The sequence below is a fragment of the Equus przewalskii genome, chromosome 24, assembly GCF_037783145.1.
Source record: "Equus przewalskii isolate Varuska chromosome 24, EquPr2, whole genome shotgun sequence".
Classification (NCBI taxonomy): domain Eukaryota; kingdom Metazoa; phylum Chordata; class Mammalia; order Perissodactyla; family Equidae; genus Equus; species Equus przewalskii.
Window position 1 is genome coordinate 7,403,521 of NC_091854.1, and position 27,893 is coordinate 7,431,413.

A 27,893-nucleotide genomic window follows, 5' to 3' on the forward strand; every position below is an offset into this window, starting at 1 on the left:
GAAATCAATAAAATTGAAACAGTGCAAAACAAAAATAGAGAAAATCCATGAAACTAATTATACACTATTATAAATTTTGTTTATTTCTGAAACAAGTTTTATAGGATATTTTGGCAGTATTCAATTGCCACTCCCCATGTTTAATATAAAGTATCTAATAGAGGGATTTTTTTGGTTATTGTTTTTTAAACCAAGAATTGAATAGCAAATTCATTCAGCAAATATTGTTTGCTCCCCGACTGTGAAAAGCACAGTTTAGTTCTGACAGTGCAGTGGTAAATCAGTCAGGCTGTCCCTGGCACTGCTTGTGTAGTATACGTAGAGATAGACATTTAAAAAATGAATTGCAGTTAATTATTTAGAGTTGTGATAAATGCTACAAGAGAGAAGAATACAGGGTTCCATGAAATGTGTGGGTTCTTGAAAGAGACATATAATTATCAACTCTTGAACTTACTTAATGTATAATTAAATTCAGGGAGCATTTGATACATCTGTGTAGACAATCCATTTTCCAATTTGTGGAGTTTTTCACTTACTAATACAACAAACCTCTCCAAATGGAAATATTTGCTTTTCACTATATCACTCAAAAATCCTTCAAACATTGAATATGAGAATTTGTTTTTTTGTTTTACTCAAGAACATAAGCAAAAAAGATTACTAAGGGCTTTCTGATTTATCTTTACCTTTGTATCATTTGCAACACCAGAAAAGCACATGGGATTGAAAAGCAGAGACTCCATTGACTAAAAAAAATTCCTGTCAGTTTCATTGGAATGTGATTGCTGGTATCACAGACGCATTAAGAGATTCATTGAAAAAAGTGCATCTGATGTAAGTGTGAGGAAGCCATTCATTATTTGTAGACTTTTAAATGCCCCTTGTTGATTTGTCAATCATCATAATTGTGGCAGTTATCATTTGGTAAACAGTATATATGAAAACAATGTGTTAAGTTCTTAAAAATATTATTTCAACCCTTAGATGACTTAAAGATTAAGGACATGAGCTTTGTAGTTCATACTCCTAATTAACAGAACTGCCAACTGCTATTTGACTTTGCTGAGTCTTTTTAGTTTCTTTATTAGTGAAGTAGAAGTTGTAGTGAAGGTTAAGTGAGAATACAAAGTACTTAGCACGTGCCTGGCACGGAATAAGCTCTCAGTGGATGTTAGCTGCTATCATCATCACTATTGTTATCATCGTAAACTTTAAAACCTGTTTTATCAATAACACCTTTTTTCTCCCTGAGGAAAATTTTTAAAAAACAGAAACTGCTAGTTTACAGTCCACAGCAGCATCTTTTGATGTTGCCACTTTGATGCCAATTCTGCCACTAACTGGTTGTGTGTCCTTGGACAAGTTACTTAACTTCTCTGTGCTATAGTTTGTCCTGTATATAATAGAGGGTTGTTGAGACTTCAGTGGTTTGGTACTCGAGAATAATGCCTGGCACATAGTGAGTGTTCAAATGGTAGCTATTATTAGGATTAATATTAACGTTATTCTGTTGTTATGATTCTACTGGCTTGCTCAGCCAATGGCGTAGACTGCTAGTAATAAAAACGAAAACTCACAAAGAGCTCAAACAGACGTGGTAAAATTTTCAATAGACTAGACATTGACAGAAGTATCAATTTCCTGACTAAATTTGAACAGGGAAAATTGAAAATATTAGAAATAATGACCAAAAAAGAGCATTCTATTGCAGAAGCTCTAATGGGTCAACTTTGAAATGGACCAAAAAAGAAACAACAACAAAACCTCTAATCAATAAATTTAACCTTACTTGTAAAATTTACCCTGTGTTAGTCAGGGTTCTCCAGAGATACAGAACCAATGGGATACACACACACACTCACACACACACATAAAAGGAGATTTATTGTGAGGAACTGGCTCATGACATGAAGGCTGAGAAGTTTCGCAGTCTACCATCTGCAAGCTGGAGTCCTCAGAAAGCCAGTGGTGTAGTTCCAGTCTGAGTCCAGAGGCCTGAGAACCAGGGAAGCTGATGCTGTAAATCCCAGCCAAGGGTGGGAAAAGACCCATGTCTCAGCTCAATCAGCCAAGCAGGAAGGGAGTGAATCCTCCCTGCCTCCACTTTTTCTTCTCTTCAGGTCCTCAACATGTTGGATGATACCCACTCACAGTGAGGAGGGCAATCTGCTGAGTCACCTGGAAACACCCTCACACACACACCCAGAAGTAACGTTTAATCTGGGCACCCCATACCTACCTAGTCAAATTGACACATAAAATTAACCATCACAAGTTCAGTCCTTATCAGCTTACCACCTATGTACATCTTCTTAAACCATACTTAGCCTCCACATAAAGGTCTTAATTCTGCCTAACATGATACAGTTATCTTGTGCGCAACCAAAAATGCACTAACACCTTCCCCAGAAAAGGTAAAGTCCTTGAGTGATGCTTTCTCTTATTGATACCCTATAACTTAAATACCACGATGTAAAATTAGCAATGTTTAAATGCAGTGGTATAAAGTTAATACTTCTTATGATAAGGGAATAAGAGAGAAAGAAAACAGATACACAAATATATTCATAGGAAAATTAGGAAATACTCATGAGAATTGCAGTCCTTGTTTGTCTAAGAGATAGGCTGCTTATAGTTGGTATTAATAACTACCTTCTTCCATTACCCACTCTGTATTCTCTTTGTCTTTAATAAGCACCTTAGCTGGTCATAGTTCTTTACCTGGTGAGGTGACCCCCACCTTCCTTCCTGATGATCGCGTCATTAGTAATCCCTCCTGGACTGGGTTGTTGTAATTTTTCATTGACCTTCATTACAGGTCATGATAATATTAAGAGACAATTTAAAGGATTGCCTTTATTCCAGACATATTCTTCCTAATCTCCATTGTGGAGTACTAGTCCAGTTTCCCCTTGGTAGTCAGGATCAGTCACCCCAGCCAGCACCATAACTCCCTTCTTTGCCTATTGTTCAGAGGCATGAGGATCCCATAGTGGCCAGGTGAGTCTTCCAGTTTAGTGGAATTATTGTTGTGTCTCCCAGTAGGAGCATTCCTCCCTCTGGAGCTAAGACGTCTACACCAGCAGAGCATGAAGTTGCAAAGCAAACATTTTGTTGGTAAGTCACTAGGGATAATAGTGGTGTCACTCCCATTTCCACCCCTGGATTCCTGGATCTGTGAATCCTTATTAATCAGAGAAACAGCACCATATATTAGACACTGATTCAGAACATATTTATCCTTCTGGAGAACCTGGCCCCAGCCCTGCAAGATATTGCCATGTAGCTGGCACTGTAACTGAGTCTTCAAAAGGCCATTCCACTATTCCATCAAGCCAGCTGCTTCAGGATGTTAGGGAACATTGTAAGACTAGTGAATTCCATAAGCACAGACCCATTGTTGCACTTCTTTTGCTGGGGTAAATTCCCTGATCAGAAACGATGTTGTGTGGAACACCATGACAGTGGATAAAGCATTCTACAGGTCCATGGATGGAAGTTTTGACAGAAGCGTTGTGGGCAGGGAGGGCAAATTTATATCCAGAGAAAGTGGGTATTCCAGTAAGAACAAAATACTGCCCCTTTCATGGTGGAAGTGGTCCAGTGTAGTCAACCTGCCACAAAGTAGCTGGCTGATCACCCCAAGGAATGGAGTTGTATCAGGGGCTTGGTGTCTATGTATCTGTTGCTGTCAGTGTCGATAGCCTTGGTGAATGGAAGTCCTTGTTGCTGAGCCCAATGCATAACCTCCATCCCTGCCACCGTGGCCACTTTGTTCATAAACTTTGTTGGGCAATGGTGGATGTCTGGGGAAAGAGGTTGACTAGTATCCACAGCCTGGGTCATCCACTTGATTTGTAAAATCCTCTGAGGTCGCTCTTTGATGAACATTCACGTGGGACTCAAATGTCTTCACGCTTTTAGCCCATTCAGAGAGGCCTATCTACATACATCTTCCCCAAATCACCACTTTTCCCTTCTTCTACATTAAACCACGGCATGTCCAGCATTTCCAATTCACTCACTATAGGGCCACCTTTTGGTCCATGTTTCAACCAACCAAACAAATGCTAGAGCCTTTTCTAACTCCCTGAGCTGCAACATTAAATGTAGAATCTCTGTTTACTGAGCCCATATCAATATTAAGAATAGATCCCAATGAAAATACTTTGCCCAATAAAATTGCATATGAATATAATTGGACAGGGCTAATTGCTGTATAGACAACTTGATAATGAGATGAAATTGGCTTAGTAGAGTTAGATTCATTCTGAATACTTTACTGAAGTGTATCAATGCTTGTATGATTTTCATTAATATGTTTGTATTAATAAACATGGAATCAAAATTTCCTCAGACTGAAAACAGTAGGGTCAAAACACACCTGCCTGGTCTAGATGGCGGAACTGTGGAAATGCCTTCTATTTATTACAACCTAGTATGAGAGGTGACGTAAAATATTAAATAATACCCACTGTAAGTGCTTACAGCAGTTAGGAGGGGATATATGTAAGACTATTGCAGTAGTCCAGAGAAAGATGAAGGCATGAATAAAAACAATTGTAATGAAAATGGAGAGGAGCAGACAAATTTAAGAGATATCTGGAAGAAAAATTACTAAGATTTTGTGGTTGAATGATATGGGTTGAATAGAAGAGGGGAAGTTTTGACTTGGTTAGTTGTTAGGTGATAGAATCCTTGGCAGAGTAGTAAATACTTTAAGAGGAAAAGATAAGGAGTTCAGTTTTGACACGTTGAATGTGAGGTGAATGTATGGCTAACCGGATGGAGAAGACCAGTAGGAAGTTGTGAATGTGGTTCTGCAGCTTAATAGAACGATCTGGGCTGGAAATAGGGAGCTTAGAGTCACTACTCTCTGTCCATGTTTGTTTCTATCTGTCTTCCCTAGAGTTCTGTCATTGTATTTTCTCTCTCCCTCCTTCTTTCTGTCCCTCTTCTCTCTACCTTCCCCTTTTTACTATTTTATAGATTCTTCCTTGGTGGTTTCATCCACTATATAGACTGTATAGAGACAATATCTGCTACAAATGGACAGTATCTGATACTGCCTATATATGCAGACTCTATAGACAAGGGATGAAATCACATAGGATGAATCTACAAAATAAGAAAATTAATGAAAAGATTGAGAGAAAACACACAATACTGAAACCCTGGGAACTATGATTGATACACACACACACAGATATAGATACCTATTTGAAGTAGTAGAATTGGCAGAGGAGATAGGTAGGAGAACCATGACAGAGTAACACCTCAAAATCTAAGGGAGGAGAAAGTTTTAAGAGTGGTTGGTCGTGTTAAATTCTGTAGACTGTCTAGTGAAGGTAAGAGCTGAATAAAAGGGCTTTCCGTGGAGTTTTTATACTGTTATTGGGTATTGATATTGTTAGTGAGCAGAGCAATTTAATCAAGGGTTGAGGACTAGAGCTAGCTTGCAGTGGCTTGAGGAACAAATGGGAAGTATGTGAGGAGAAATAATATATGTAAACTATGGAATTTAGAATTTGTCCCTTGAACAATAGAGGGAAATTAGAAGTTTCGCAAATTTTCTTGATGAAAATTTGTTCCCAATATTACTACAGTTTTTTGCACTTAGTTGGATTATTTGGTTTATACTGGATCAATGATTCCATTCTCATATGGGCCATTTGGGTTTGATGTATTCCTGGGGATCTCCTAATATAAAGTCTTAGCAAACAAACCTGAACTGCAGTTGTCAGGGCTTTAGATTAAGGGCAAAAAATTCTAGTATTACTCATAAAATAACTATGATCTCATTAAACAAAAATTATGGCACCTGCAGTGTGGATGTGGTCATTCCAAAAGAGTGCCTTTTCTCTATTTGGTAAGGTAAGTATTTGCTAAGGTGATATACCTGTTGCAGATGTACTTCTTGTATTGAAATGTTGTTTTAAGAGTATCAGAAAATTATTAGGAGAAATAATGTGTAATACATTGAATTAAGAAATCCTCATTTGCTTAACAGTGAACTGTTCATTTTTAAAAATGACATCTTTTTGGGTAACTGGGGCAAGGGAGTACCATATGTTTTAATTAAGCACTGAATAATTCTTTAATAGAGTTTTCATTTGACCTCATTTTGTCCCTAATGTATTGAAGAGTTAAAGGAACCACTCTTTACTCATGCTGTTTCAGCAGGAAATTGTTCTCTATGACTCTATTTTGAAATTTTGTGTTGTCACTTTTTCTTTACTACATAAATTAAGTGTGAAGTGATGGTTTATTTTAGGAAGTCTTTTATAATGGTGAATTAGATATCTTTTTGCTTTTTTAGAGCACCTTTGTATAGAAACTGGTTTAAAAAGAGATTTCTTAGATAGTGCATTGGTATTTACATTATAGAGTAGAAAAGGAAATGGAAAGGATTCGTGCTTCCATGGTTAATTTCTTCACGCAGCATCTGCTTTTTCTCTGCTTCCAGCAGTCATTTTCATGCATATCTTTGAAAAGATCCTCATTTCTAAGACCAAATACATTTTACTGTTGGAATTTGGAATGGTTCACGTTATTGTGCATGCCTTATTTTATTCCCATTAGATTAAAGTAGAATTTTCAATAAATGTGTACTTGACTTCTGTAGCCTGTAACAGTGCTGTCCAATAGCAGTATAATGTGACCCACATATACATTTTAAAATGCCCTATTGAAGGGAGTAATTAATAATTACAGATGAAATTAGTGATATTTTTGCTTAACTCAGTGTATTCAAAATATTATTTCAACATATTATCAATGTAAAAATTATTAATGAGATATTTTGCCTCTTTATTTCATATTAAGTCTTCAAAACCCAGTTTGTATTTTATACCTACAACCTCTCTCAATTCGGACTAGCCGCATTTCAAATGCTCAGTAACCACATGTGGCTAATGGCTACACTGTTGTACAGTACAGGTCTATAGAGCTAAAACAAATTCTTAATATCTGGGTAGATGGACAGATAAATGGAGATATTCATCTCCTATGAATTAAATTTGACTAGTGTAACTGCTAGTTACCAGCACCCAATAATGTGATCATCTTAATAGCTATCAAACCTGAGCTTTTTAATTCATTGGAAGGTTAATTGGAGGAGATATACTGGAAATATTGGGTAAGGGGAACTTTTACTACTTGGTAGTAACTGTAATAACAGTAACTGTATTGTCTAATTGCATTTATTTTTATTGTATGTACATGTTCATACTTCTGTGAAATTTCAGTATGTGTCTATAATTTGTAGCATAAATGCAGTTCCAACTACAATGAAGATTTTGTGCTACAGCTAGAGAAGGAATTGGTCCAAGCTCGTCTGAGTGAAGCTGAGTCTCAATGTGCACTGAAAGAGATGCAGGATAAGGTCCTGGACATAGAGAAGGTGAGAACAACACAAATGCTGTCACTCCCAGATTAGAGGAGACACATAATAGATATTTGTTAAGTACTTTTTGAGCAGTTAAATTGTTCTTAGTGTTTTTACGTATTAGAAACCTTAGAGGGGCCAGCCCGGTGGTCTAGTGGTTAAGTGTGCACACTCTGCTTTGGCAGCCTGGGGTTCGCAGGTTCAGATCCCAGGTGCAGAACTGTACACCAGTCATCAAGCCACGCTGTGGCGGTGTCCCACATACAAAGTAGAGGAAGCTTGGCACAGTTGTTAGCTCAGTGACAATCTTCCTCAAGCAAAAAGAGGAAGTATAGCAATGGATGTTAGCTCAGGGCCAATCTTCCTCACCAAAAAGAAAAGAAAAATCATAACAAGAAAAGGAAACTTACATATTAGTTACTGAGAGAGGAAAGGAAAAAAAATTTGTAAGATTCCCAATTATTCTTTGTTGTTGCCATACTACTCAAAGCCCCATATTTAAGGGTAAAAATGGAGATGAGTGCCCATCTAGAGGTAAACAACCAGGATAATTTTGATATAAATTTGGAGGAGAGAAACTTAGGGGACAGAAATTAACTGTTGTCTTCAAATATTGTAATATCTTCCCCTGCAAGAGGTAGGATGTGATTAATACGTAAACATTTCAGGGAAAATTTTATGTGATTGTAACTGTCAGAACTTTCTAAGGTACTGCACGCCACCTCAGGATACTACACAGGAAGACCTTAGCCTGAGGTGTACTTATGGAAGCTCATTTAACTTACCCCTTTTCCAAGTTACTAAAGAACTTGAGGATTAGATAAGCAGTGGAAATAGAAATGCTTTTACATTTCTTACAACCCTCAGACTTGAGAGTCTGTGTTCTAAATCACAAACTCTGAATCTCTGTTTTCTCATGTATAAAATTGTGGATGGCTTGGGGTCTATGATTCACTCATAGGTAGAATCTAGCTATTGAGTCAAAGGCTCATAAATAATGGACATGACAGATAGCCTCAAGTTGTTCTTTACTATTTCTTAATGAAATGGAGCAGGGTGTAACTACACTCAGTAGTAGAATAATTTTGCTAGAAATCTGCTTGCTATTTTTCTGTTATTTTTGGAAAATTTATTCCCCTGTTTGTTGAGGAAAAAGCCAGCAAGAATGCCGTAGAAAATGCCTAAAAGAATATTTGATCTCTAACTTAGGAGTATTCTGGGCTCCATGACTTAGGTAAGAATCTGGATCTTTCAGTTTTGAATATTTGATAGAAAGAAACGTCCTTGGTTCCAATGTAAAGATGGATTTCTTAAGTAGGTTTGTTGGTATTCATATTATAGAGTAGAAAGGAAATTGAAAGGTTTCATGCTTTCTATGGGTAATTTCTTCATTCAGGAGTCTCTTTTTTCTTTTTAATGCATATGCAGTAAATTTCTGGTTTTCAATTGAGAAAATATTTGCAGTCTACCATGAAAATGTGTAGTTGGCAAGAATAACTTTATTCCATCATCTCTGTGGGCTAAAATCTTAATGTCCATCATGAAATATTTTAGAGATAGAATATTTCATAGATTCAGAGCTTGAAATCTCAATAGTACCTCAGTTTACCTAAGGAACTTTTACTAAGGTCTAATTTAGGATCTTCTGGTCACTCCAAGAGCAGTTTGATTTGGGGCTACCCTGTATCCTAAGGTGAGTCTTTGATTGGTAGGAGATTAATCTACGTCTTGTGCCCTTGAAGGAAATATTAGGTCACCTTGGTATTAATTTATTGACTATTGATATAGTGACTAATGTACAGAGATTTTGCATTCCTTCCAAAGTGGCATGCTAAGAAAATACAACAAAGCAGATTTTGGACTATTCTTTTCCGTAAATATGTAAAATATAAATGATGTTCATGCTTTGTTTGGAGTTCTGATCAGAGGTTAGTAAGTTTATTGCCATGCTGAAAAACACTTTTAATCTTGTTGTTCTGTAACTCTGGTTAAAATTTTATTAAACAAAGCAGAATTAGACTTCTGCATCCTCAAAATTAAGTACGATTTCCCTCATATGTTTCTGGTGGGAGTGTACAACAGTATAGCTGCTTTGGAAAAGTTTCTTAAAAGTTAAGTGTGGAATTACCATCTGATCCATCAGTTTTGCTCCTTGGTATGTCACTCAAAAGAATTAAAAACATACATCCACACAAAAACTTTTACACAAATGTTCATAGCAGCGTTATTCATAATAGCCAAAAAGAGGAAACAACCCAAATTTTCACTAACTGGTGGGATAAATAAAATGCGGTATATCCATACAATGGAATATTATTTGGCAATACAAAGGGATGAACCTTGAAAATATTATGCTGAGTGAAAGAAGCTAGTCATAAAAGGCCACATATTATTTTTATGTATGATTCCATTTATATGAAATGCCAAGAGTAGGCAACTCCATAGAGACAAAGGTAGATTAGTTGCCTGGGGCTGGAGGGAGGGGAAATATGGAGTGACTGCTAATGGATATAGGGTTTCTTTTGGGAGTGATTAAAATGTTATGAAATTAGATTGTGATGGTGGTTGGACAACCCTGTGAGTACTCTTAAAAACCGCTGACCAGTGTACGTTAAAAGAATAAATTTTGTGGTTTGTGAATTATGTTTCAATCAAACTCTGTAAAATTAGGTATGATTACATATGGGGCAAAATAGCTCTTATTATGTATGCTATATTTTATTTTATTCTTTAAACTAAAAAAATACCAAGTTAAATTATTCTTGCTTTAGAGAAACAACTCCTTTCCTGATGAGAATAACCTTGCAAGGCTTCAGGAAGAACTCATTGCTGTGAAACTGAGAGAAGCAGAAGCTATTATGGGTTTGAAAGAACTTAGACAACAAGTCAAGGATTTGGAGGAACACTGGCAGGTATATCAATGTATTTTGTGTGCTCTTTAAAAGGAGGGTTAAAACTGAATATCCAGTTTGTACGAGTTTGAAGAAGCTGATGATCAACTGTAGGATTTGAGTTTAACATGAGAAAGACCTTGTTTAATGTACAAAACTGAGAGCATTTATAAATTGAAAAAACTTTTGAGCTATTTATCCCTTTTTAATTCTTACAATTAAATAGAAGATAAAATAGAGATCAAGTCGTATTTTTGTTGTTATACGATTGTGATTTATGTATCTTCCTAAAGAACTGTAAGAAAATATTCCTTTATCTAGTACATACTTCGTCTGTTAAATCCATTGGTCAGTGTGAAACATCAGAAGGGCGACACCAAAATAAATTTGTCTGTAAATTCATAACTTCTTTTGGAAATTGGTTATCTCACCAAATGAATCAGACGTTTAACTAGTTATATGCCCACAGATTTATTCACAGTTGAGGGAAACTGTTGAAAAAGATCTACAACAACAACAAAACAATCTATAAAATAGAAGGGAGAGAGGGAAGAAAAAGAAAACTAGACATAGTTTCACAGTAATGATCTTGGTTTGAATTTGGGATGAGAGGATGCGCTTAGCAAAGACTGAAGTTAGTCCTTGATATTACCATGGATTTTTTTTTTTTAATGTATTTTGGGAAGTATCAGGCAGGAATAAACTGAAAATTAAAAACAAAACAAAACTGGTCCTTCACCATGGATATTTTGAGAACACTGCTCCTAACTTGTAATATTGCTTCCTTAATTTGTGAATGGCCCCATTTTTTCCCCTTTTCTTGGGAGTTCATTAAAAATAATGTGAAAAATCTCCCTTGGTAAAAAAAAAAAAAATTACGGTGAAAATTGCATTCTTTACAGTAATTAATCCGCAGTATAAAAAAAATTTTGAACTATATCTGAGTATATATCCCAGACCTGCCATTTACTGGCTGTGTGACCTTTCTGAAGTTAATCACAATTTCCATTTTCTCACCTGTATAATAAAGATAATAGTGCCTGACTTTTAAGTCAGGGGATTAAATAAAATAATGCTATAAAGTTCTTAATATAGTACTGGACCTAAAATAAGTGCTCAGTAAAGTTAGTTCTTATTTTGATACTGGGGATATTTGTTGCGACATCATTTTTGTGTTTTAGCGCCACTTAGCTCGTACTACTGGGAGATGGAAAGACCCACCTAAGAAAAATGCTATGAATGAGTTACAAGATGAACTGATGACCATTCGACTTAGAGAAGCTGAAACACAGGCAGAAATAAGAGAAATAAAACAAAGGATGATGGAAATGGAAACACAGGTATGATCGGAAAGCCCAGTAGCTTTCAAAAATATTGTTAGCGGATCAAAAGTGTATGCACGGATTCTGTCATCCATAGAATAGAGTTAAAAGGTGGACATATGACTGTAATTTTCTAGCCCAAATGAAAAGGGCTAAAAACTGTATTCTTTTATGTCAGGGATTTAATGTCTTCTTTGATCCATTCAACAAAGTTTAAGCAAGTCATAAAACTCTATTTGACTCTGTTGCCTTATTGCACAACTTGAGAGGGAATATTCGCATGGAGCAAAAATTTGTCAATCTTGATACTATTAACATTTTGGTCCAAATAATTCTTTATTGTGGGGACTGGCCTGTGCCTTGTAGGATGTGTAGCAGCATCCCTGGCCTCTGCCCATTAGATGCCAGTAGCACTGTGCCCACCACCCCACCCCACCCCCTGCCCAGGTGTTAGGACAAAAATTCTCCTGGGCAGCAAAATTGCCTCTGGTTGACAACCACTCTGTAGAATATAATGTGAATGATGCTTCCTAAAGTTGTGTGAAGTGGTGATTCTGAGCAGTCAATTTCAAAATTATACTTCTTTCTTCTCAAGTTCCCGCTTTCTCTAATAAATCCTATCTTAAATGTACTTGACTTAAGATCTGCAAAGTCTTTCCTATGAAACCCATTTGCATTATAAAAGTACATTTGTTTTTTATGTGGTACGTTTGTGTGGGCTGTATTCTGTATTCTCTGTGACGTTATTTGGCTTTCAAATATTTATTCAGTCAGTAGGGGGCATAGTTAACACATGTATCATTCTGTATACCTGTGTGCAAAATGGTCATCCCAACTGGAACATAACCTGAACATGTCAATCTTTTAGAAGAAGTGTATCTTGTTTTACATTGTTCAAAGTTATTATCTTATATTTTTCGTTGTAATTAAAAATAACAGTAAGATTATGAAAAGTAGAAATCTAGCTTGCATAATGGGATGTTTTATTTCTATAATCAAATTCTATTTCTGTAGATATTAAAGACGCAAACACAACTTTTAAGCCAGTGTTTAGAATTTATTTCACAGTGGATGTAGGTGAATGAATCAAATTCAGCAAAAATGGTTTTGAGAATTTGTGAGTACAAAGCACTGTCTAGGCATCAAAGAACCTACACTTGAGAAATCGGGCGCTCACAAACTATATTTAATTTAATTCATTATGTGAAATGATGGATGTTAACAAAATTTATTGTAGTAATCATCTCACAATATATGTAAGTTATTATGCTATACACCTTAAACTTACACAGTGCCGTATGTAATTATATCTCAGTAAAACTGGTAAAAGTATGTAATTCGGAAATCTAGTAATGAGAAAGTTAAATAGAAATGGCTGTGGAGAATAGGAGGGGAAAATTAATTCCATTGGGATGATTTGGAGAAAGGCTTGCTAAGGAATTTGTATTTTAAGCTGGGCCTGACTATAATGAGTCTGATTTGGGGTGGATTTTGCTGGAAGAGAAGTGGTGTAAGGCACTGGTTCCTACACGCCAGTGCTTAAACTGGTGAGGATCCATGAAGTTTTCTCATTGCAAAATGAAAAAAATAATTAAAAACAGTGTGGTGTAATGGTAACGCTATCTTAGTCATTTAGAGGGTGTTATATCAAACACCCATGTATCCAGCATCCAGATTAAGAGGTTTGTCCTTGTTGATACATGTAGCTCCAGTTCCTTAATTTTAATGACTTTCAGGAAACTCCACCTAGTTAGTGTTCCTTAGTTCATTGAGCCACTCTCCTCTTTATGTCTCCTGATTTTTGCTATTACAAACAGTGCTGCTCTAAACAGTGTTGCACATGTTTCCTTGTGTATATCTCTAAGAGTTTCTTCAGTACAGGGGTTCTTAGCATTTTTGTGTGTGCCATCAACCCCTTTGGCAGTCTGAAGCCTATGGACCCCTTCTCAAAATAATATTTTTTAATGCATAAAGTAAAATACATAGGATTAGAAAGCAAACCGGTTGTATTAAGGTACAGTTATCAAAATACTAAAAACCAAACGAGTTTATGATACAGAACAGATACACAGAGACGTATACAACCCGTTCCCACTGCTGGATTCAAGTTTTCAGTGTTTTAGATTTTTGGTGCTTAACTTAGATTGTACTATAATTTTCCTTTTGGGGGAGACTCTTATCTGGTTTTGCTACCAAGGTTAGAGTAAACTCGGTGAATGGGTTGGATTGGATTGGATTTTATTCTGTTCTCAGAAATTTTATATAAGATTGGAATTACCCATTATTTGAATATTTGCTGGAATGTGTTCCTTTAAATAGTCTTGTCTTTTCGTTTTGTGGAAATGATACCTATTCATCCTACTTGTTGAAGGTTTATAGATCTTTTCAGATTTTCTGTTTCTTTTTGAGTCTGGTTTGGTGAGATCTATTTCCCTAGGAGACTGTCCATTTCATCTAAATTTTTAAATTTATCTCTTAAAGTTGTTTAAATTATCTTTTTTAAAAAGTATTTTCACTGAATCTATATTTATGTCCCTCTTTTCATTCCTAACAGTGTTTATTTGTGCCTTCATTATTTTCTTGAAAAGCCTTGGAGAAGTTTGCCCTTTTCATTCATCTTTTTAAAGATTGGATTTTAAAATTTTTGTTGATCCTCCATGTTGTACCATTGTTTTCTAGATAGTTCAGTTCTATTCTTTATTATACCCTTTCATTATATGTTGCTTGGGTTTCATTTTTTCCCCCTTTCCTTGTACTCCTAGATATTATGTGTCTTCTTTACTAGTACATTTTTTATTCTTCAGTTCCATACTTTTTTGCTTTCCTTAAAATTGCTTCTTTGACTCAAAAGTTGTTTACCAGCATCTTTTATGTTTCTGAATGTATAGGTTTCTGGTTCACTTCGTTAGTAGTTCATGTCGTTATTTTAACTTAATTGCATTGTGGTCAGAGAATATGGTCTTTTGAGTCTTACCTTACATTTGATCCAACTTTTTAACTGTATTGTTTGTATCTTCTATATCTTTTCTAGTGCTTTTGTGTTGCCTGATCTTTCAAATACTAATTTATATTGATATCTTCTATTGTGATTGTGGATCTTTCATTTCTCTTTGGAGTTGTGATGATTTGGGGGGGGGGATTAAAATATTCTGAGCCCCTTTTAGAGGAACATACAAACTTTTAATTGTTATATTTTTGTGGCAAAATGAATCTTATCATTATGTATTGACTGTCTTTATCCTTAAGGATGCTTTTTTATTTAATCTATTTGTTTTCATATAATTATCCAGGCTGTTTATTATTTAGTATTTGCTTTATATATCTTTTTCCATCCTTTTAATATCAACCTGTTTATGTCTCTGATAAACAGCATATAGATGGATATTTGTTAAAATCCAATCTAGTAAATGGTTATACAACTGTGTGAATATACTAAAAGCCACTGAACTCTATGTATGTACACTTTAGGTGAATTTATGGTGTGTGAATATGTCTCAATAAAGCTATAGAAAAAGGTGATCTCACAGTCTGTTTTAGCTGTCATGTTTGGTTCATGTTTTGTGATTCTATTTGGATTAATATTTATCACCTTGCTAGCTATTTTCTGTTTACTCCATTTGTTCTTTATTTCTTTTTTCTTCTTTTTGTTGGGTTTATTGGGCATTTATTATGGTTCCATTTTATCTCCACAATTGACTTATTTATTTATATTCCTTTAAAAAACATTTTAGTAGTTGCTCTAGGTTGTACAATATAAATCTTTAATCAGAGCTTACGTTCAAATAGTATTTTACCCTTCACATGTAGTGTAAGGTCCTTAGAATGATATATTCCCAATTCTTTCTCCTATCCTTTGTGCTATTGTTGTTATATATTTTGCTTTTACAGATAGTACCAGCATCATATGTGCTACTAATTTTGCATTAATCAGTCAATCTTTCAAAGAAATTTTTAAAATTTTTAATGAAATTAATTTTCCCTTCAGTTATTCCTTTTTAGCCCTCTTTATTTCTTTGTATAAATCCATGTATCTGTCTGGGGTCATATTCCTTCTACTTGAAGAGAACTTCCTTTAACATTTCTCGTACTGCTGGTCTACTGGCAGTGGATTCTCTTAGTTCTCATTTGTTTGAGAAAGTATTTATTTCTCTAATTTAAAAGCCAATTATAAAGGGGTGGAGCAAAATGGTGGGGTGAGCTGACCCGGGACTCTCTCCCCTCCAAACTACAACAAAGGATTGGGAAAACTGAATTTCAGCCAATAAACCTAATGCCAGACCATCAGAGACCTACAGCACCAAGATGAAGGAGGACGGAGAGGCTGCTACTGGCCTCGGAGGAGCTGAAACAGGGTAGGAGAGAACTTCGCTCCCTCCCCTAGGAGTCGGGGAGGGGCCACGCGACCAGGGGATCGTCCAGGACTCCCACTGCCAGTGCAGTGGAAACCCGCTGACGGGGGAAAGCTTCCGTGTGCGGGGACCCCATCAAGCCAGGGCCTCAGGAGACCAGAGAACGAGAGCTGATCGGAATCCAGATTGGCGCACGAGAGAAACTGCCCCTCCTCCCTGAACCCATGCTGGGCGCTGCCATCTTACCTGAAGGTGGAGAGCTCAGAACGTGCGGCTCTCGACCCCCATCTAGTGGCGACAGGGTGTAACTGCAGCCGAATTCTACCATCATGTGCAAAAACCACTCCTCTACCATCCAGCAATTTATAAAAGCTCCAGAACAGAAGGAAAACAATAAAAACACAGAATTAGTCCTGAGGACTTGGAAATAGGTAAACTAAGTGAAAATGAGTTCAGAGTATCATCAAAAAACTCAATGAGGTAGAGAGAAAGATAGAGAAACAAGTCAACGAGTTCTGGAGTTACTTCACAAAAGAGATTGAAACTATAAAGAAGAATCAAACAGCGTTTCTAGAGATGAAAAATACTATGGACTAGATAAAACAGAATACGGATTCCCTGAATGCCCATGTAGACACCATAGAGGAGCAAATTAGCATAATTGAAGATAGACAGGCTGAATGGCTCCAGACAGAGGAAGAAAGAGAACTAAGGATTTAAAAAAATGAGGAAAATATCAGAGAAATAGCGGATTCAATGAGGAGAAAGAATTTAAGGATCATTGGAATTCCTGAGAACGTGGAAAAGGAAAATGGAGCAGAAAGTGTGCTTAATGAAATAATAGAAAAGAACTTCCCAAATCTAGGGATTGAGGGAGAAATGTGTGTGGAGGAAGCTTTCAGATCTCCTAGATTTGTCAATGTAAAAAGACCTACTGCAAGGCATATAGTAGTAAAAATGGCAAAAATGAAAGAGAAATAAAGAATACTCAGGGCAGCAAGACAGAAGAAAATAACCTACAAAGGAACTCCTATCAGATTTTCAGCGGATTTCTCTATGGAAACCTGACAAGCTAGGAGAGAATGGAGTGACATATTCAAAACTTTAAAAGATAAAAATCTTCAGCCAAGAATACGCTATCCAGCAAAAATATCCTTCAGATTTGAGGGAGAAATTAAATCTTTCCCAGACAAACAAAAGTTAAGGGAATTTGTAACCAAAAGTCCTCCACTACAAGAAATCCTCAAGAAGGCTCTCATACTTGAAAAAAGAAAAAAAGGGAGAAAGGGGTCACAAACCACAGAGTAGGGAGACAGATAGATAGAACCAGAATAGGATAGCAAATATTCAGCTATAGCCTTAGGATAAAGGTAAGGAAACCACCAAAGCAAAGATGATCTTATCACCCTAACTACAAACTCATAACATGAGTTGGAATAAGAAATGGAAATAATAATTTAGGAGGGGAAGAGGAAAGGGACTAAATTAGTCTAGGCCAAGTAAGTAAGAGACCACCAGAGAGTAGACTATATTATACATGAGATTCTAAATACAAACTTCAGGGTGGCCACTAAACTAAAAAACAGAACAGTGCCACAAAACACAAATAAGGAAAAATGTAAGAAACCCAGCATAAGAAATTGCAGTAGTCAATAGATAGGCTAAAACACACAGACAAGAAACAAAGGTAATACAGGAAAACCAGATAACGAGCAACAGATTGACAGCATTAAGTCCAAATGCATCAATAATCACCCTCAATGTAAACGGATTGAACTCTCCAATAAAAAGACACACAGTAGCAAAATGGATTAAAGAACAAGATCCAACAATTTGTTGCCTCCAGGAAACACAGCTCAGCCCCAAGGACAAACACAGGCTCAGAGTGAAGGGGTGGAAGACAATACTTCAAGCTAACAGCAAGCAAAAGAAAGCAGGTGTTGCAATACTTACATCAGACAAAACGGATTTCAAAATAAGGCAGGTAAAGAGAGACACAGAGGGACAATATATAATGATCAAAGGGACACTTCATCAAGAAGAAATAACACTTATAAATATCTATGCACCCAACACAGGAACACTAAAGTTCATAAAGCAACTATTAACAGACCTTAAGGAAGATGTTAAAAACAACACAATAATAGTAGGGGACCTCAACACCCCACTCACATCAATGGACAGATCATGCAGACAGAAAATCAACAAGGAAATAGTGGAGCTAAACAAAAAACTAAAACAATTGGACTTGATAGACATTTATAGAATGCTTCATCCTAAAACAGCAGAATACACATTCTTCTCAAGTGCGCATGGAACATTCTCAAGGATAGACCATATGTTGGGAAAGAAGGCAAACCTCTACAAATTTTTTAAAAAATGAAATAATAACAAGCCTCTTCTCCGATCATAGTGCTATAAGGCTAGAAATTAATTACAGGAAAAAAGCTGAGAAAGGCACAAGGATGTGGAGACTAAACAACACACTACTGAACAAGCAATGGATCATTGAAGAAATTAAAGAAGAAATCAAAAAGTACCTGGAGACAAATGAAAATGATAACATGCCATACCAACTCATATGGGATACAGCAAAAGCTGTATTGAGGAAAATTCATCACAATACAGACACATCTTAACAAACAAGAAAAATCCCAAATAAGCAATCTTAAACTACACCTAACTGAATTAGAGAAAGAACAACAAACAAAGCCCAAAGTCAGCAGAAGGAGAGAAATAATAAAAATGAGAGCAGAAATAAATGCTATTGAAACGAAAAAGGCGGTAGAAAGGATCAATGAAACAAAGAGCTGATTCTTTGAGAAGATAAATAAAATTGACAAACCCCTAGCCAGACTTGCAAAGAAAAAAAGGGAGAAAACTCAAATGAACAAAATCAGAAATGAAAGAGGAGAAATAACAACAGACTCTCCAGAAATACAACGGATTATAAGAGAATACTATGAAAAATTATATGCCAACAAAATGGATAACCTAGAGGAAATGGATAAATTCTTGGACTCCTACAATCTCCCAAAGCTCACTCAAGAAGAAGCAGACAATTTGAACAGACCAATCACAAGGAAAGAGATTGAAACAGCAATCAAAAACATCCCAAAGAATAAAACCCGAGGACCAGATGGCTTTCCTGGGGAATTCTACCAAACTTTCAGAGAGGATGTAATACCTCTCCTTTTCAAGCTATTCCAAAAAATTAGGGAGGATGGAACACTTCCTAACACATTCTCCGAGGCCAACATCACTCTGATACCAAAGCCTGACAAGGACACCACAAAAAAAGAGAACTACAGGCCAATATCACTGATGAACATAGATGCAAAAATTCTAAATAAAATTTTGGCAACCAGAATTCAGCAACTCATCAAAATGATCATACATCATGATCAAGTGGGATTCATACCAGGGACACAGGGATGGTTCAACATCCGCAAATCAATCAACGTGATACACCACATCAACAAACTGTGGAATAACAACCACATGATCATCTCAATAGATGCAGAGAAAGCATTTGACAAGATCCAACAGCCATTTATGATAAAAACTCTGAACAAAATGGGCATAGAAGCGAACTACCTCAACATAATAAAGGCCATATGTGACAAACCCACAGCCAACATCATACTCAATGGGCAAAAACTGAGTGCCATCTCCCTGAAAACAGGATGCCCTCTATCACCACTCTTATTTAACATAGTACTGGAAGTCCGGGCCAGAGCAATCAGGCAAGAAAAAGGAATAAAAGGAATCCAAATAGGGAGGGAAGAAGTGAAACTCTCACTGTTTGCAGACGACATGATCTTATATATAGAAAACCCCAAAGAAGCCATTGGAAAACTCTTAGAAGTAATCAACAACTACAGCAACGTTGCAGGGTATAAAATCAATTTGCATAAGTCAGTAGCATTTCTATATTCTAATAACGAGCTAACAGAAAAAGAACTCAAGAACACAATACCATTCACAATCGCAACAAAAAGAATAAAATACCTTGGGATAAATTTGACTAAGGAAGTGGAGGACCTATATAATGAAAAGTACAAGGCCTGTCTGAGAGAATTGGATGATGACATAAAGAGATGGAAAGACATTCCATGTACATGGATTGGAAGAATAAACAGAGTTAAAATTCCGTTCTACCTAAAGCAATCTACAGATTCAATGCTATCCCAATCAGAATCCCAATGACATTCTTTACAGAATTAGAACAAAGAATCCTAAAATTCATATGGGGCAACAAAAGACCCCGAATTGCTAAAGCAATCCTGAAAAAAAAGAACACAGCTGGAGGCATCACAATCCCTGACTTCAAAACATACTACAAAGCTACAGTAATCACAACAGCATGGTACTGGTACAAAAACAGGTGCACAGATCAATGGAACAGAATTGAAAGCCCAGAAATAAAACCACACATCTATGGACAACTAATCTTCAACAAAGGAGCTGAGGTTATACAATGGAGAAAAGGAAGTCTTTTCAACAAATGGTGCTGGGAAAACTGGAAAGCCACATGTAAAAGAATGAAAATTGACCATTCTTTCTCACCATTTACCAAAATAAACTCAAAATGGATCAAAGACCTGAGGGTGAGACCTGAAACCATAAGGCTTTTAGAAGAAAACGTAGGCAGTACACTCTTTGACATCAGTATTAAAAGGATCTTTTCGGACACCATGTCTCCTCGGAGAAGGGAAACAATAGAAAGAATTAACAAATGGGACTTCATCAGACTAAAGAGCTTCTTCAAGGCAAATGAAAACAGGATTGAAACAAAAAACAACCCACTAACTGGGAAAAAAAATTTGCAAGTCATATATCTGACAAAGGCTTAATATCCATAATATATAAAGAACTCTCACAACTCAACAACAAAAAATCAAACAACCCGATCAAAAAATGGGCTGGAGACATGAACAGACATTTCTCTAAAGAAGATATACAGATGGCCAATAGGCACATGAAAAGATGTTCAACACCGCTGATCATCAGGGAAATGCAAATCAAAACTACATTAAGATATCACCTTACACCCCTTAGAATGACAAAAATATCTAAAACTAATAGCAACAAATGTTGGAGAGGTTGCGGAGAAAAAGGAACCCTCATACACTGCTGGTGAGAATGCAAACTGGTGCAGCCACTAGGGAAAACAGTATGGAGATTCCTAAAAAAATTAAAAATAGAACTACCATACGACCCAGCTATTCCACTACTGGGTATCTATCCAAAGAGCTTGAAGTCAGCAATTCCTAAAGTCCTATACACCCCAATGTTTATTGTAGCATTATTTACAATAGCCAGGACATGGAAGCAACCTAAGTGCCCATCAACAGATGAATGGATAAAGAAGATGTGGTACATATACACAATGGAATACTATTCAGCTGTAAAACAGAACAAAAGCATTCCATTTGCAATAACATGGATGCACCTTGAGGGAATTATGTTAAGTGAAATAAGCCAGTTAGAGAAGGACAATCTCTGTATGACTCCACTCATATGAGAAATTTAAAAATGTAGACAGAGAGACAGATTGGTGGCTACCAGGGAAAATGTGGGGTGGAGGGTGGGCACAGCAGGTGGAGTGGTGCACCTGCAACACGACTGACAATCAATAATGTACAACTGAGGGGCCGGCCCGGTGGCGCAGCGGTTAAGTTCGCATGTTCCGCTTCTCGGCGGCCCGGGGTTCGCTGGTTCGGATCCCGGGTGCGGACATGGCACTGCTTGGCAGCCATGCTGTGGGAGGCGTCCCACGTATAAACTAGAGGAAGATGGGCACGGATGTTAGCTCAGAGCCAGGCTTCCTCAGCAAAAAGAGGAGGACTGGCAGTAGTTAGCTGAGGGCTAATCTTCCTCCAAAAAAACAAAAAAAAAAACAAAAAAAAACAAAAAAAATAATGTACAACTGAAATTTTACAAGTTTGTAACCTATCATTAACTCAATGGAAAAAAGCATATTATTTGCTGGATATTGCATTCTGGGTTGTTAGGTTTTTCTTTCAATACTTTAAGTTACTCTTGTCAGAAACCATGCAAGCCAGAATTCTGTTGTAATTCTTACTTTTATTCCTCTGTGTGTAATGCTTTTTCCCCCTTCTGGCTGCCTTCAAGATTTCCTCTGTCTTTTCTTTTTTAGCAGTTTGAATATGATATGATTTGATGTGTTTTTTGCTTTGTTTTTTCTTTGAGCTTCTTGGACTTGTGGATTTGTGTCTGCTGTGCAATTTGGAAAATTCTTGGTCATTATTTCTTCAAATATTTCTTCTGTCCCATACTCTCTTCTCCTCCTGGGATTCCAATTACACATGTGTTAGATTGTTTGATGTTGGATGTTCTGTTCTTCACCCCCCCCCCCCCATTATTTTCTCTCTTTGTGCTTTTGTTTCTATTGACTGAAGTGTTTCTGTTGACTTATTGAGAGCACTCATTCTTTCCTCCACTTTGTATGTTCTCTGATGAGACACTGAAGGCATTCTTCACATCTATTACTGTTGTTTTCCATTTCTAGCATTTCTGTTGGATTCTTATGGTTTTCATTTATCTGCTGATATTACCTATCTGATCTTGGATGTTTTTCACCTTTCCCTTAAAGCCTTCAGCATATTAATCACAGTTGTTTAAATTCCCTGTCAGATAATTTCAATATCTGTGTCATACTTGAGGCTGGTTCTGTTGATTGCTTTGTCTCTTGGTAGTGTTTTATTTTTTCTTACCTTTTCCTACACTTTGTAATTTTTTGTTGAAAACTGTATATCTTGTGTAGGACAGTAGACTAAGGTAAATATTTTTTTTTGCCTGGAAATGGGCACACCGTACCTTCTATTTGGCCTTTAATGTGGGGGATTTGAGTTAATATAGTCAGGAGTTGGGCTGGGTTTGAGGTTTGTTGTTTCTGTGGTTACCCTCTTTGCACCACAGTCTTCAAATTCCTCTAGCAATATCTTATTTTTAGATTGGAGGCTGGTTTGCCAATGGGTTTTCTCAATGTCTTTAGGTCTTCCCTTTGCACAGCACTTCAGAGAGGGTCAGTCTCGAGCAATATTCCACTCTTACTTGTTATAGGAAGTCGGAGGGGCAGAGAACAACTCTTCCCTATTATCTGATAAAGCCTCAGTCTTAGGCTGCCCTGTGTCCCTGGATCTGGAGTGTTTGGCCTTCTCAGTGCTCCTGCCCTACCTCCAGCTATAGTCCTAGGCCCAAAATACAGTCCTGGCCCTTCCTCAGATGCAGTGATTCCCCCAGTGCCTCAAGGGCAACTGTGCTGGTTGCCCTGCTCCATGCAAATTAAACCTTTTATTCCCTAGAGGAGACGAGCAAGGTTTAGTGACCCTCCTATGTTAACTGCTGTTCACCTCCCTCAGGCCTGTACCATGCAGTTCTCTTTCTCAGGACTCTCATCAGTCGTCTTTGAGTGTACCTGTTGGAGTCAATGAAGAAAAAGTATATAAGAGTTTTTGAACTCTGCTCCCCACCTTGGGCTTCATACTCGCTAGCCGGCTCACACTTGGCCTCTACCGATTTGATATTTATTCTAGCTGAATTATTCTTCACAGCTTCTGGCTGAATCTGTCCTGTGTCTCCTTAGATTTGGGCTAGTCAGTTGCCCTGTGACCCCACCTCTCTGTGTTTAACAGTTTGGCTGTTTTTTGTTTGGTTTTTTTAGTTAAAAGGGTGGGAGTAATGCTCTTTCTGACTCTCTACATCCATGATCAGAAATCGTCTTTATTGTCATGTGTTTGAAATTGTTTTATTTTGTGCTTTCTGTTTCTTTCTTTTTTTCTCCTTTGCTTTTTATTGGATTAATTTAGTTTTTGTCTCTTTCTCTCTACTAATTTGAATTTTATAATTCTTTTTCTTTTCTATTAGCATTTATTACCTGAAAAAAATTGAAAATGCTTACCCGACTGAATACAGTCTAAAGTTAATAATGATCTCCGTCTTCCTTCCAAACTGTGTAAAGGACCTTTGAAGAACTTCAAGTGCTTTTCTTCCAGCTTCCGTTCTTACATGTTACTATGATTGTGCGTCTTTTTTGTGTGTGAGGAAGATTTGCCCTGAGCTAACATCCATTGTCAATCCTCCTCTTTTTTTGCTTGAGGAAGATCAGCCCTGAGGTAACATCTATGCTCTTCCTCTGCTCTGTATGTGGGATACCTCCACAGCATGGCTGATGAGTGGAGAAGGTCCACACCCAGGATCTGAACCCGTAAACCCCAGGCCACCAAAGGGGAGCAACAGAACTTTAACCACTCGGCCATGGGACGGCCCCTGTACATCTTTTTTTATACCTCCAAATTACTAGACATTATTGTTGTGTTTTATGGAGTCAATGCTCATTTGGATTTGTCCACTTGTTTGCCAATTTTTTGCTCTCTATTCTTACTTTTATTTGGTAGTTTCTTTCCAGTTTCAATCATGAATTGTAAACTCTCTCATTTTCTTAAAATATGCTTTTCTCTCACCCTTATATGATAATATAGCTCAATATACTACTGTAGGATGAAATTTGTTTTTTTAAGCACTACATATTTTTCCTCTTGAGATGTCTTCATCTCACAGCTACTCAGTTTTTCCCTTGATTTACCTCTTCTTTTCTTTAGCATTCTGAGCTTTGTTACAATGTATCTTGTTGAGAGTTTGTTTGTATTTATCCTATTTGGGACTAGTTGTGCTTCCTGAACTGTGGATTTATATGTGGTTTTTTTTTCAGTTGTGAAAAGTTCTCACCTATTATCCCTTAGGTCATCATATCTCACTCTTTTTTTTTTTTTTTTTTTTTTGGTGAGGAAGATTGACCCTGAGCTAACATTTGTTGCCAATCTTCCTCTTTTTGATTGAGGAAGATTTTTGCTGAGCTAATGTTTGTGGCAATATCCCTCTATTTTGTATGTGGAACGCTGCCACAGCATGGCTTGATGAGCAGTGTGTAGGTCCATGTCTGGGATCTGAACCAGCGAACCCCAGCCCACCAAAGCAGAGCGTGTGAATTTAACCACTACAACACTGGGCCAGCCCTCACTTTTTTTTTCCTATTTTGTCCTGCAACCCTTACCAGGTATATTTTGTACTTCCTGTTCTCTTTTCTATGTCTCTTGACCTCTTATGGGACACTAATTATTTCTTCACTATATCTAACCTCTTATTTAAGCCTTTAATTGAATTTTTAATATGAGTGGCTATAGTAATTTCTAGAAATTGTGTTTGGTTATTTTTCACATTTGCTGAAAATTGTTTTGACAGTGACTTGTTCTTTGCTTATGTTTTTGCTTCTTTTTATGTCTAATAATTTTAAACATACACTATTTTATATGAAGTCCTTATATGATTATTTTATTATCTAGAGTCCCTAAAAATCTATTCTTGCTATCGTTTTTGTCTACTGTTTCTGAGTCATGATCAGTTCTTGGTGTTTTTTTATGTGTGAATGTTTTGTGATTTGGCATCATGGACTTGTAATCAGGGCCGCAGGGAGGTGGGTTATCTGTGGGAATTCTTTGTAGCTTAGGTTAAAGATATATCCCTCTGAAGTGTAGTTATTTGTTTTAATGTTAGGTGTGACAGTAAAAAGAGGTTGTGGAAAATTTTCAATACAGTATTAAGAATTTCCCTCTTATTTTTGTAAACAGACAATATTCATTGATTGAAAGTAAGATAGAAGAGCACAATATAGAGGATGGTCTTAGAAAGGAGGCATTTCTTCTGCAAGTCAGGAAGATAAGTAAAAGGAAAATGATAGAAAGTTTTGGAGCTTAAATCTGTTGGATGATCCAGATTTTTTTATTAAAACTAGAAGCAGGGTCATTTTCTTAGAGTGAGGTAGAATGGTATAATAATAGTAACAGCTGGGCATTTTTTTAAGTATGTGTTAAATTTCAGGCGTCATGCGAGACTTTTTGTAAACTTTTCTCGTATAATTCTTATAACACAGCCTTGAAAGGCAAGTAGTAATGGCTGTGCCTATACCAGTGTACTGAAATTTGATATGATTCAATAACTTGACCAAGATTGAAGAACTGTTAAATGAAGATCCAGATTTTACCTATCTTTGGTTATGAAAGTCCCTTCTGTTTCTTTCGGGCCCCTAATAGAATAATTTGTGGTTGAAAGATTTCAGGTTGGGGCAAGCCTGAATGGGCAAACTACCTCATGTCAGTCTAGGTCTATATATTATTTTAGCATGTCCTGTAGTTATGCACTGAGCTGCAAGCATTTATTGAATTCTTATGATATATTAAGCCCTGTTATATGTATTATCTCATTTAATTTTGAAGACAACCAAATGAGAAATAGGTAGTATTTTTATATACATTTTTCAAATGAGGAGATAGAGACTCAGAGATATTAACTAGTTTGCTTAATCACCAAATAGCAAGCTAGAATTCAAAACAGTCCATGTTTGATAAAAACAAACTGTGCTATACTCTGGAGGAATGTAGGAGTGCACGTGACACATGTCATGACATCAAGGAGTTTATAGTTCAGTAAATGGTGATGGTAGCTTTCACCAGATCTGTGCTTACTTTTGGCAACTGGAAAGAGGAGTTAAATTCATCATATTCCTATATCTACTCACTTTGTACCACACTGCTTATTTCAGAAAGTAATACCTTCAAGTTCTACATAAACATCCTTATAGTTTATGGGTATTTATTTTATAAATGGTAAATTGAGCTATAATGAGAATTTCCAGTATGAACCTTATGTATTTTTTTGGATGATTTGATTTTTAAAGCAGTTTTATAAACTTTTTCTAAGTATTTAACTACTTGTTAAATAAAATTGGCATATGACTAATAACATTTTTTATAATGTTGTCAAGGCATAAAATGGGTAGGTAGAAGTTTGTGGGTTTTTTCAGGCCCTTTATCTAAAGTCTGAGTATTTATATTTTTAATTATTAGAACCAGATCAATAGTAACCATCTTCGAAGAGCAGAACAAGAGGTGATCAGTCTGCAGGAGAAGGTGCAGTACCTTTCTGCACAGAACAAAGGACTGCTTACTCAGTTAAGTGAAGCAAAGCGCAGACAAGCAGAGATTGAATGCAAGGTAAATATGTCAACTAACTAGTTTCTATTTTTGTCAATATAATAATGCTTTTTTTGTTTTTGTCTCATCATTGATTATATTATTTTAAAACCAAAAAAGTCTTATTTCCCACTTTTCCTGAACTTGGTTTAATGGTTGCTTTTGGACCAGGTTAGCTCATCTTGCTTTGGGATAGATTTCAGGCAAGAAACCTCATTTTCAACCACTTTGTAAAACGCTAGTGCAGGAAACAAGTTAACTAAGTGGTTGAAATGGGTAGCTCTTTACAGTTTTTCTTTTGACCTGTCATCTGTTAAAACCAAAGCTTTTAATGTCTCAGCCAAAAAGATAGGCAATTTAGGGAGGTTAGGGCAACTCTGCTTTAATTGATGCCTTATTAGTGGTCTGTCAATATTAATATATGTCTCCTGGATAAGAGTAGAGAGCAAAAGATGTGTGCATGTACTAATAAGTTGGGAAAATTGTGCACATTCCCCGTTATTATGCTAATCTGTTTTTCTATTTTTTTGTGAAGTATTTAGATTCATAAAGCAAGAAAAAGGATTTGAATGCAAGTACATTTTTTTCCTGAAATAAATTTATAGTATAGCAGTGGTGAGAGTGAGAGGAGACAGGAAGTGGGATAGAAGGAGAGGGGTGTGTGTGTTTGTGTTTGAAATAACAAAGAGATGACTGGGGTCTGAGCATTAGAATGAATTACCGAGGACAAGTTATGGAATTTTAAAAATAAACTAGACATCCATCTTTCCGTGATGAAATAGTAGGAATGATACTTTCATTTAATTTTTAAAGAGTCCAGCCTTGTTATTCTATGATAAGAAATAAGACTTTCAATGGCACATATAAAGCTGTAATTCCATCAACTT

The 27,893-nt window shown here is 36.5% G+C and overlaps 1 protein-coding gene across 12 annotated transcripts in view; it reads left to right on the forward strand.

Moving 5' to 3' along the window:
- The window catches only part of EVI5 (ecotropic viral integration site 5), a 222,901-nt gene that overhangs the window by 119,617 nt on the left and 75,391 nt on the right, over nt 1–27,893 (forward strand). For all 12 annotated transcript variants that reach the window (XM_070592644.1, XM_070592650.1, XM_070592648.1 and 9 more), the window contains 4 exons: nt 7,271–7,405; nt 10,162–10,302; nt 11,463–11,621; nt 26,881–27,027. In XM_070592644.1, the coding sequence (XP_070448745.1) occupies nt 7,271–7,405; nt 10,162–10,302; nt 11,463–11,621; nt 26,881–27,027 (582 nt within the window). The remainder of the gene's footprint in view (nt 1–7,270; nt 7,406–10,161; nt 10,303–11,462; nt 11,622–26,880; nt 27,028–27,893) is intronic.